The 12,454-nt window shown below is 38.9% G+C and overlaps 2 protein-coding genes across 3 annotated transcripts; one reads left to right on the forward strand and one right to left on the reverse strand.

The window, feature by feature from the left end:
- Positions 1-1,220: 1,220 nt before the first annotated feature.
- Positions 1,221-5,943, forward strand: LOC112148892 (IDNK gluconokinase; the record flags this gene model as incomplete). Of its 2 annotated transcripts, none has more annotated exon segments than XM_024276308.2 (4): positions 1,221-1,251; positions 1,351-1,437; positions 4,101-4,144; positions 4,503-5,943. In XM_024276308.2, coding segments are annotated over 4 exon segments (535 nt in total), but the record flags the coding sequence as incomplete, so codon positions are not given.
- Positions 5,944-6,195: 252 nt separating this feature from the next.
- On the reverse strand, positions 6,196-11,667 carry LOC112148891 (ubiquilin-1). Its single transcript, XM_024276306.2, has 10 exons — positions 11,426-11,667; positions 11,213-11,355; positions 10,100-10,209; positions 9,850-10,019; positions 9,491-9,644; positions 9,234-9,355; positions 8,336-8,419; positions 8,038-8,153; positions 7,813-7,948; positions 6,196-7,520 (listed from the first exon to the last, which is right to left on the reverse strand). Exons 1-10 carry the CDS (start codon positions 11,555-11,557, stop codon positions 7,494-7,496), a joined length of 1,194 nt encoding a protein of 397 aa, XP_024132074.1. The 5' UTR covers positions 11,558-11,667; the 3' UTR covers positions 6,196-7,493.
- Positions 11,668-12,454: the final 787 nt, after the last annotated feature.

Raw genomic sequence — 12,454 nt, forward strand, 5'->3', positions numbered from 1 at the left:
ATGTATTCAGGGGTCTTGGCCTTTGTCAAGACTGAGATGTGAACCCTTCACTGAACCACATGCATTGTTAAGTGTGACGTGATAAAAGTTGTAGATTCAATAAGAAATAGAAGTCAAGAAAATATGAAAAAAATTATTTTTTTAAAAGTAATTTTGAAGTAGCTGATAGTGATAAATTAAGAAAATGGGGAACAACTACACTGAGGTTGAATATACAAACATATAACATAAAAGTTTATTTAGTGACCATATTTTTTAGCTGATAACACAGTCATTTAAAGATCCACTCCGATGGAAATCATGTTTTTGGTGTTTTTTATGTGTTCTTGTACGGATTTTTCTGATAACGCAGGACACTTTTTCAGAAAATTAAGCTCAAAATTGCATTCGTGAACATTTCTTTATTCGAATCACTCTGAATCAAGAGCAGACAGGAAAAAAAGTTTGTAAAAAAGCTTATTTGTAAAGTAGAAAATACACAGCTGTGCTTAGCAAAAGGAAGGGTAAGTGGGGGCGGGGTCACTCCGCACCAATAGTCTCTCCCACAACTCTAATAAACTAGTGCCGCTCTGGAGAAATTATGTCTTATAACAAGGGTGCCAAATTCAATCGCACAGGGGGCTAAAATTCAAAACACACAGTAGGTTGTGGGCCGAGCTAGACAAACATTTATTGAACCCATAATAAACAAAAATCGGTAAAACTTTTAAACTTTTAAATAAATATGAATGAAAAACAGACAGGAATATTATTCCAGAATAAATCAACCTAGCAAGATAACAAGGGGCTGTTAATAATAATAATATTAAATGAACCCTGTGGGACAATTTGGCCTCCAGGCCTTTACTTTGACATGTGACTTAGAAAATGACACAGGTTTTCAGATTTTGGCTAAAAATAACATAATTAAAGAAGATTAAAAAAAAAATAAAGAAGAAGAAAATCAATTGATGATCGGAGTGAGACTCTAACAGCTTTAATGTTAACATAATCTGTTCAGCATTTTGTTCCTAAAAGCAGTGACATTTCACTGCAGCTTTTTGTTGTTTTGACATTTGCACTTGTAAAAGTGATTGAGAGATAGAAAACATTTTTACCGATTCATTCAGTTCCTATAACCTTAATTGCTGGTCTGGCCTTCAACTGTCATGTCTGTGAGTAGTTTGTGAACTGCTTTCCAATGATTTTTTCTATTTATTTACGTATTTTCTGACAAACAGAAGCACTTTGGGGATTTTCCTGTCTGAAAAGGTAAACAAACAAAAGCAGAATTTTTCTGAAACACCCACAAGACGGAAAGGTTTGCTGCTTAATTTTATTACCAAGTTTTCACACTGTGTTTCTCATCAGCTGAACTGGCCATTTCATGAAGGAGACAGCTTTCATCCGAAAGAGAACATTGAGAAGATGGCTCGTGGTGAACCACTCACAGACCAGGTCAGTCCATCATTTTTTTTTTTTACCTTTTTAAGGTTGCAGAATGCATGAGGTCAGTGACTGATCCATATAAAGATAAGGACAACGGTTTGTTTGTTCCAAGAGTTATCATGTCAGCTTTAGGAACCTCTCAGTCTTTTATGGAGCTCATATTTTCACACAGTCACGAGGGAATCATTCTCCTGTCAGGTTTCTCCAACCTTGAGTAGCTGTGACTCTTGAAATAGACTTCAAGTCTTCTTCCTTGAAACATTTCAACGTTCCAAGGAAGAAGATTTGAAGTCAAATTGCTGCAACTCATTTTCAAGACACAACACAAACCTTATAGTGAGGCAAAAAGTATTTAGTCAGCCACTCATTGTGCAAGATCTCCCACTAAAAAGATGAAAGAGGCTGTAGTTTTTTTTTACTACGAGAGAAAAAATGAGGAAAAAAATCCAGAAAATCACATGGTTAGATTTTTAAAGAATTTATTTGTAAACTATGCAAGAAAATAAGTATTTTTTCAATAGCAAAAGTTAATCTCAATACTTAAATATGTACCCTTCGTTGACAATGACATCAGTCAAACATTTTCTGTAAGTTTTCACAAACTGTTGCTGGTATATGGTCCATTCCTCCTTGCAGATCTCCTCTAGAGCAGAGATGTTTTGAGGATGTTGCTGGACAACACAGACATTTCCTTCAGAGATTTTGAGATCTGGAGACTGGCTAGGCCGCTCCAGGACCTTGAGATGCTTCTTCTGAAGCCACTCCTTTGTTATCTGGACAGTGTGTTTGTGATCGTTGTCATGTTGAAAGACCCAGTCATGTTTCATCGTCAATGCCCTAGCTGATGGAAGTTTTCACTCAAAATCTGACCATACATGCCCCCATTCATTCTTTCCTTTACACAGATCAGTCGTCCTGGTCCTTTTACTGAAAAACAGCCCCAAAGCATGATGTTTCCACCCCCATGCTTTACAGTAGGTATGGTGTTCTTTAGATGGAACTCAGAGATTATCAGTGGTCTTGTATGTCGTCTATTTCCTGCTGCAGATTCAGTCTTCCCAGCCTGGTGCAGGTCAACAATTTAGTTTCTGGTGTCCTAAGACAGCTCTTTGGTCTTGACTACAGTGAAGTTTGGAGTGTGACTGTTTGAGGTTTTGGACAGGTGTCTTTTACATAGATAAAGAGTTCAAACAGGTGTCATTCATACAGGTAACGAGTGAAGGACAGAAGAAGAAGTTACAGGTCTGTGAGGGTCAGAAATCTTGTTTGTTTGTAGGTGACCAAATACTTATTTTCAACCATAATTTGCATAATTTCCTTCTAGCTCAATGCTCCTCTTCTCAGTTTACTCCTTCACCTCTAGTTCTCTCTCTCTGTGCCCCTGCTGACATTTGTAATAACTGAAAACCTCCAAACAATTGTCTGGCTCCTCTCCAAAGCTGAACGCTCAAACCTGCAGGCAGGCAGAGCGGCGTCTGCAAACATTTGGCAGCAGTCTGCTGGTAGCTGCTTTTCCACTGATAACCTCCCACTCAGGTTTACTCTCAGCGCTGTGGAGAATTGCTCGGGCACCTGCTCTGTTTATCTCTCCGGCATATTTCAAAAACAATCAACAGTTTGCAGTCCGAGATCAAACGATGTTCTGAAGAAGAAATGTGTGAATGCAGGATTACTGTCAGCCTGTGCCATGTGGTAGGACTTGGCAGGGAGGATGCTGGCATGAGCAGAGAGGAGAGGAGAGTGTTGTGAAATATCCTAATTAAAAATGTGAATGCGATGTTACACATGCCGCTTGTGATCTCTGAGTGTAGTCCATTAAAGAGGACAAAGCAGCATTCGATCCACTTTCACCAATAGAGCTGTTTACTTTTTGCACCCAAAGGTAAAAAGCATGTGTTTTGTACGGTGGCCCTGAAGTCCAAATCACTTCAACGAATCAATTAACACAAAAACAATTTTAAAAATCACAATAACAATTAATAAAGTAAAACAAATAATAAAAAACAACCTTACATTTAAGAAATAAGAACAGAATTCCAAAAAAATGATGACCTACTCCAGTTCAAAGATCATTAATTTAGTTAAAAACGCTGCAGATTTCGTCATTTTCATACTGAAAATAATTAAGTGCTAAATATCGGTATTTGTTTCCTAGCTTGTTATCATTGTTGATCATTATGGTGAGAAATCCGTGTCCTCACATTGAGGAGTATCATTATTCATCATTAATAATCTATAACTAAAGTCAAAATGGTAGCCTTTTGTATGACTCAGTACCCATGAAGTAGCTCTCCAATTCAAAAAGGTTTATGACCCCGGATCAAGTTAAATGTTTTCAATAATTTGTTAATTAAACATATTTTTCTGGTTAGAAACTACTGTTTGTTTTTTTTAATTCAACTTCAAATAATCTGCAGTGTTAAATTAGGAGAAAAGTTTGAACAAACATTGAAAAAGATGTAGGGAAATACAAGGAAAAGAATCCAAAATTGGCAAACTAACCATTGAAGATTGGTTGATAGATTTATCCTCTTTTTTCAAGAACATAAAGTGAAATATCACAGCATTTTAATGACCCAACTATAATAAAACTTTAAAATCATAGTTATTAATAAAGGCAAACCCAATAATTAAACTTCAAAAGTTTTGATATGTGTGTTTTGTTCCTTTAGGACAGAATTCCGTGGCTTCTCAAACTTCATGAAGTCATCCAGAGGTGAGAAAATCCAACTCTATCTGCTCAGCAGTTCCTTTTAAAGCTTCACTTGGATATGCAAGGTGCTTTTCAGAGTGTATCATGCTTAGGTTCTTCATACAACTTGTCCTAGTCTGCACTGTTACCTAAATGCAACAATTTTTTATTTTGCAATCGCACTCAGAACATGTCGGGAAATCAGCCAATTATAATAAACATGGTTCTATCTCTCTAAAGAGATAGAAAAGTTAAAAACTTTCCTTTGCACTGTTTTCAGAAAGATTGTTTTTCCCATTTTTTTTTACATTGTTGATGCCCAGATTTCACAGTCTTTCTCCTCTCTGTCCTCATTATCTGCAGTATTTGTGTGTTTTCTCAGGGAAAAGTGTTCGGGCTGCGATGCTCTTGTGGCATGTTCTGCTCTGAAGCGTCAGTACAGGCAGATCCTCCTTCACGGCTCCAGGGCCCTGTCTGCCTCTTCGCCCGAGTCCCAGTGGGACGTCTCATCATCTTCATCTGATGTCTTTTTTATCTATCTACACGGCGAATACGACTTCATTTACCAGCGGCTGGCGACCCGTAAAGGTCACTACATGAGGGCCGACCTGCTCCGTTCCCAGTTCGATGCTTTAGAGCCCCCCTTCAATGAGGAGAATGTTCTCACTCTGGACATCAGGAAGGGTGTTAGTGAAATGGCTGTAGAGGTTGAAAAGCACATCATCAGTGTGAAGCCCTCAGCAGGACAACTGTGATCCTGCAGGATCCTGTGGATCGTAGCTGAATCAAACACCTGAATCCTGAGGACATTCCCATCTTCTTCTGTTGGGATTTTGCCTTGTAGGAGTAGCTTTAATTAGCATGTTGTTGAAACCACTTGAACACAATGAATACAGTTCATTACGTACTGATATTTATCATTTTTGCACATACAGAGTTCCTCATTGGAACATCAAGGAGTGGATCTACTTTGTTTGAATGAAAGTGAGAAATACATTCCTGTTTTATTTGGGATGCAAATCCACAGAGAACCTCGTCCTTCTGAGGATTTTATTTTGTTGCCTCACAGGAGCCTAAAGCAGTCTACATAATCTACTTAAACTTTGGGTTTTAAAACTATTCAGTCGAGAAAAAAATTTGCAACAGGTTTGGATTGAGATTAGTTTTTAAAGTTTGTGTGCAACAATTTTAATAATTTTTACCATCAGTTGAGCAGACTGTTGCATTTAAAGTCCCACTCCAATCACTCCATTATGTCCTTTTTAGCCAAAATGATAAAACCTGTCATTTTCTGGGTCATAGTTTCTGCAGAGCAGCAGTAATTCTTTAGAAATTCGCCTCTGGAGTCCCTTCGTTTACATACTCTCCTGCTAGCTTACAGCCCCTCACAACCGCAAGCTAACATTAGCAGTGCAACCAAAATGATGAGCAATTATGGAGCTATCTAGCTGTACAGTAGTGATCCTAATATCAGTTTGGATGAGGAAAACAAAGACGTAATTGGATCTATTTGTCTACAAGCGGATGCATCAGAATGGAGCAGAGCAGGAAGCTTGTGGCTTGCCGTAGTAGCTTCTAAGTCTAAGTTCATTTGTTACTGATTCACATCAAATTGAATAAAGAAATACTCAAAAATGCCGTTTTAGGCTTAATTTCCTCCATCATCAGAAAAATGCCACAAGAACATGTTAAAAAAAACACACACTTCATCAGAGTGGGTCTTTAATGCAATTTCAGGGTTCAATTTAATCCTCAGCTTTGAGATTTTCCTACTAAATAAATGCTGTGACTTTTCTCATTTACAAACCTAAATAAAAAAAAAACAATGAAATAAATATAAAACAAGTTCAGATCAATGTATTTATTAAATTCATGTCTTGACATCGAACAAACTACCCACCAGAACTGTTGTTTTTCTCCAAATGCAAGAAGAAGCCAGACATTGGTGCTGTAAGGCAGGTTCAAGTCTCCATTCAGGTCAGATCAGGTCAAAACTTCATCCTCCTTGTTTTAAGATCTAATGGTGGTTTCAGAAGAAACAGGCATTTCCCTTCTAAAAAGCTTTTCCTTTTTTCTTTTTTTTTTTCTCAAAGCGTGACTCATCTTCAAACCTCAACCCGAATATTTTTGGAGCTCTTAATCCAGAAAACCCCGTCAGCTACTCCCATATCTCACACATGCAGTCACACATGCTGCTGAAGATTACTTCCCCTCAGTCTGGCAGCAACAAACAAAACGCTCACAGGTTGTCAAGCAGATCGCATGCATGCATACAAATGTCAGAGGTTGAGATTTGTCACCTGTGGTGCACCTCTGACATTGAGAACGTAAAGTCATATACATCAGGTTTGCCATAAATTATTAAAGAAAAACTGACAAAATGATTAATTAGCTTGTCTAAGTTTTACATTCAAAACAGATTTGGTTTTATGCAAAGAATATGACTTGAGGCACTTAAAAGTTCAGTTTAGCCACCACCTAGTGTTCAACATAGAGCACTACACCACTACACAATTTAATTACATTCTTAAATCTTTTGAAATTCACATAGTAAAAGGAAAGACATATTCCAAAACCAATAAAGGCAATTTAGACAGATGCAAAATATGCAACAGATGAGATTTGTTTACAAACTTACTTCTGAATTAACCATCTTTTTAGTTGCATATTTTTCTTTAGACGCTCTACACGCTTTGATTTTTCTTCCCATGTTCATTCCTTAAACATCTAACATGTCTCCATCTTGGCTTCATCTTTTGCCAGAGACTGAGAGAAGATCAACTCTGAGCTTCCAGAATGTGAAGCTGTCTCCCAGTTTCAGACTCTGCACGAGTGTAAAAAGATTATGATTTGACCTAATTCTGACTGTTGAATCATTCTGCAGCAGCACGTTGACTGGAAGGGGTGCGTCAGTCTCCCAGCTGAATCAAAATCACTGTTTTTTTATTCTATTTTTATTTATTTTTTGTTGCTGTTTTACTGGAGTTTTTATTCAATTAAAAACCACAGAAAATCCAGACAATCTTACTTTTATGTCTATACTATATGTCGTAAAAACTATGTTTTTTTATTTTTTGTATTGGAAAAGAAATTAGGGACGGACACCATAAAGTAATAAAGCTGTAAATAAACATCTAGACATGAGAAATTTCAAGCTTCCTTCAATTTACCATTGGGTTGGAGTTGTGGGCTAAAATAAGTTTTTGTTTATGTGACTAAAGATGCTTCATGTTTATTTAGGTATGGTAATTTATGAACTGCCTGTGCGTGCATGTGTGTGTCAGAGGCTGAGCAGATCTGTCGCAGTGTACCGGTCTCCAGCTGTGCTGTGAGGAACTGAAGGTCTGTCTTTAAAGCTCTGCTGCTCTAGCTCCTAAAGATCCTCCTCCTCTTGACTGATCTGAGGAACAAAGAGAAAGAGATATTTTTTTCTGTAGTGAAAAATGCTTTTCTTCACAAAAAAAATCTTTAAGTTTTGATTTATATTTCAACAACAATAGTAAGCATATTTTGGGGGCAGAAAGGGGCACTGACTCATATCAGTTATAAATGTAACTCTAAATCAACAGTCAGAAGTTTGATTATAAGTTTTACAGAATACAAGGTCAATTAAAAAAAGAATTGCTGTATAGACTATAGAAATACAGTTTGAGTGTGGCTTCCAATTAGGAAAACAATAAAGAGGAGCATACCCGAGTATTAGCCAGTGACTGTAGCATCTGGTGCACAAACTGCTGCTGCTGCTGTTCTGCCACTGCTACCGCCGGAGGACTCCTTCCTGATTGGTTCTCGAGAGCAACATCAGCATCGGTGGAGTCATAGGAAGCACTGTAGGACACACAAGCAGTCTAACATAGTTACACAGTAACTTCATTAGCACAGGATAAGGCTGACATGTACTAATCGTTGGTGCTCACGCAGGTATGAGGAAGGGGGCTTCTTCAGCCAGAGTCTGTAGGCCCTGTTGGATCTGTAGAAGGGCTTTCATCGCTTTGGGGTTAAACATGGACACCAGCAGCTCTGGACTCTGCATCTTCATATTAGTGATAATTGATCCATAAGAAGTCATTAATAAACACCCGAGACGAAATGTGTCATTTGATCACTGATATAACTTCAAGAAACTCTTAACATTTTTGCTTTTGGAAAATTTTTAGGAGAATAATATAGATTTAATTTTATAGAGTAGAGCAGATTTAGAATACATAAACAGACCTGTTGCATAAATAAAGGAAGCTGCTGTTTCATTTGCTGCTGTAAGAGAGGGTTTCCTGTCAGAAACGGGTGACTTGGCAACATCTGAAACAGATATGATAAATACATAAATGGCCTATATTTAAGCCTTGTTTCCACTCAAAGGTCCAATACGGTATGGAGTGGTGCGTTCCAGTTCATTCTGGCGAGTGTTTATACTCAGTTAAGCCTCGCTTCCACTGAGCAGTTTTTTTCCCCAGCACATGAGTTGTGTAGACTGCTAGCGCACCGCTAGCTCGCCCAGTATCACACTTTCGTCAAAGAATAGTAAGGAATGTTTGCAGCTCCACCGCAGACCAGGCCTTGCTGCTGTTTGATGGCATTTTTAATATAGATTTGTGACCAAGAGAGTACACAGGAAGCGGCAAAAACCCAAATGCTTACAAATGTTGGAAATGTTAGCTTAAATGAGCTCTATATTCACTTTCTGCCAATCAACGGGTGAATACAGCAGCTCCATTTTTCAATAGATCTAAAACCTAATACCAGACCGCTCAGTGGAAATGAGGCACTATAGAGTGCTTTACTTTTGTCTTAGAAGGCCCAAAAAGCGTTTTATTGTCACAGTCTCATTCACCCATCCACACACACATTCACACACTGATGGAGGCTTCACTGTCAAACACTGGCGCCAACCTATAACCACTGGGAGCAACGTGGAGTTCAGTGTTTTGCCCAAGGAAACTTCAACACAGGGTGGAAACCGAACCTGGGATCTTCCAATAAGAGTTAGACTGCTCTCTGCACCACATCTATCATGGATAATGTTGCAGTTGAAAAATCCAACTTGCTGCTCCAAGGAGGATGAGAACCCAGGAGTGCATATAGACACAGGATACATAAACTGAGTGTGTGTCACCTGTGCTGCCAAGTCCGGGTACTGACTGAGGCAGTTTAAAAGGCTGCTAACATGCGGTCCAGAAAGCAAACTGTCCATCAAGCTGGGATTGGCCGTGATCTCCTGCAGCAGGGATTGCATACCTAAAGCAAGACGAAGCAAACAAGGACATGCAATTCAAACAATGTATGCAAATATATTTTTAACTCACATTTTGGTGTAAAAAGCTGATATAATCAACATATAAATAACACAGACGTGCTGCAGGCTTGTCTTGCCTGCATTAACAGAGCTCTGGGAGCTTGGAGCCTCAGTGGGAATGACAGTCAGCTCCTCGATGACACTTGTGACGGGACTGGAGAGGAGGGAGGTTGGATTGCTTTTTTGTTCTCCCGAATACACACATCTTGACGATGGATTCATTTTCTTTCTCTACAAGAGGAAGCAGAAGCACAAATCTTCAACCAAATAAATGCACACAATCAATTAAATATTTAGAAAAAATATTTAAAGAAATCATTACACTTAAGGCTGGAAAGAAACGCGTTAATGGTGAGGAAAAACAGTAAAAATAAATAACTGCATATTTTCAAATGTTTTGAAAAACTTTCATAAAATTATAGTGCATATTTCACACCTCTAGGTCCGTGTGAGGAAGCTGGGTCAATTCAGATGAGGAGACTGCACTCGTAACTGGATCACAGCGGAACTCTTGGTCAGTAAGTTGTTGTTGATCCATCTGTTGGTGGTGTGCAGGACAGAAGCCTGGCTCGTTGTTCTCCAAGTCGCAAACTTCTCGAACTTTTCCTGAAAACATAATAAGGATGTAAAATACCCTTCTGAGCTGAATTAGATGTAAGTTATACATTCAGTTGCGCATATCTCACCCTGATGGAGAGGAGATGTTGGAGTCGGGGGAAAGCTCAGGTCAGAATCTGGGGCTGCTGGGAGTTCTGATCTGTCTGCTTCTGAGGACTGATCTTCAGTGAGCTGAACCCTAAGAAAGAAGGACTAAGTTTGAACCAAAGTCTCAGATCTATTGTAAATGTTGTGAAAGCGTGATATAATTCAGCACTAATAAGTCCATCTTTTTGACAGTGACTATGTCTCACATAGAACAGCTACGATGAATATCAAGATGAGGAAGAGACTTGCAAACCAGTTCACTCTCACACATTTATTCTAAGCTTCCCTTAGTTTATATACCGGTAGTTTGAACAAAGAACATCAGTGGAGAGTAAAGGTTAGCACTGTGCCCTCTTGGCAAGACAATACCAGGTTCAGATCCTGCCAGAGATTTTTTTCTTTTTTTGAGTGTGTATGTGGAGTTTGCATGTTCTTCCTGGACAGGGGTGACTTTTCTCCAGGCAAGGTCCATAAAGACATGAAAGACAGAGTCTAGTGTGGATGAACTTGACTGACCTGTGTAGAGTCCTGAACTGAACCCTAAAGAACACCTTTGGTGTGACCTGACCAATGTGCTTTTGGAAGAATGGTCCAAAATTCCTCAATCTTGTGGACAGCCTTCCAAGAAAAGTTGAAGCTGCAATAGCAGCAAAAGGTGGACCCACATCTTATTGAACTCTAAGGGTTAGGAATGGGATGACACTTCAGTCCATGTGAGTCAAGGTGGGTGAGTGGATACTTTTGGTAATATAGTGTAGCTAGGATAGATGCCAGTAACACCTGAAACCCTTTTGACACTGGATGAATGCAATACAGGGAAGGGTCAACACAATCCAAGGTGCAGATATATAAGCTAAAAAAATCATCTTATTAAAATTCCAATTTCTAATCAATTTTCTGAGGTGAGGGACTACAATAAAATGTCACATTTCTAAAATAAAAGAAAATATGTGTCCATACTTTTTTGTATGGTGAAAAAGAGTCAAGATGCACAATGTAACTTCACCTGAGCATTTAAAAAGTTTTCTTCTCTAAATCAAGTTTTTGTAATTTATAAAAAAACAGCTGATGCCGCATTCATCCACGTTCAGTACCTTTGGATGACCTGGAGCCTGACGCACCGGTCCTGTCCCTCAAGGTGACCAATGAGTTCTGACTCTCTAAGGACCCGTCCGGAGTGGATCAGCTCCAGCTGCTCTGCAGAGGCCGACAGCCATTCTGTCAGAGCCACTTTGAGCTGAACACAGACGCACAGCATCAGAAAGGATCACAACAACCACAGCCTCCCGACGCGGCTCCAGGCTGACCTCTGCGACGGTCATGTTTCCTCCTACAGTGAAGCCTCTAGCGTCAGCGGGCGCTCCTATAGCTATGTGGATGGCTTCAGGTTCGAGGGGGTCCGAAGCTGCTCCCTGCTCATCTGGAACCGAGTCAGACATCTCCGTCCGGGCTTTGGGGTCGACCTGGTGCTCGTAAGGATGACTCTGCGGATTGTGGAGATTTACAGCTTGAACTGCGCAATGTGGTACGCGCAAACGTAAACAAACGCAGAGGCGGACTTAGTAGTTTGGGGGCCCTAGGCGAACAGTGAGATGGGGACCCCTGGACACTAAGAGATGGCATGAATATATCTATATCTATATCTATATCTATATCTATATAGATATATATGTGTGTGTGTGTATATATATTCTCAAAATCTCATTTTGGTTTTTTGATACTTGACTTTATCTTTTTATTGAGTTCCTTTGATTTTGTTAATGTCCTTGTTTGTTATCCTGCACATTTGATTTAGTTAGTATTTTGTTTGAGATTGTTTTAATTTTCTTTTCTTTTATTGCATCAACAGTATAATGTTAATTATCATTTCACCACTTCAACTTACCACTTAAAAAAAAATCTCTAAAGTGTTTCTGTCTGCTGGCTAACTTGCTGTTAATGGAATATTTAATTGCTAGAGGGATGGGGAGGATTAAACACTTTAACATGAGCAATTCTTATTCGATTTTAGTGATTTGAGTGCTTTATGACAGTTAAATCATGATCGGCATGAAAATTGTTTCATATATGTTTAGATTTAAGTGGTCATGCACCTTTGCCTAATGGTTATTCAGCCCATGAACAAACATCTTTATCTTAGCTCCTTGTGACTAAATTTAACATGTTTTTAGTAGACATACCTTTAATGCATGTGTTTGAGATTAAGTTTGAAATATTTTAGGTGACAGAAAACAAACTATTTTGATTCTGGAGCTACATGGGACGGATAAGCACATTTTTATTTTACTATCTCATATAAGAATGCACTCATTGACATTTACTCCAGGCTGCACTGC

Source organism: Oryzias melastigma, linkage group LG9 (genome assembly GCF_002922805.2).
Source record: "Oryzias melastigma strain HK-1 linkage group LG9, ASM292280v2, whole genome shotgun sequence".
In the NCBI taxonomy this organism is placed as follows: Eukaryota; Metazoa; Chordata; class Actinopteri; order Beloniformes; family Adrianichthyidae; genus Oryzias; species Oryzias melastigma.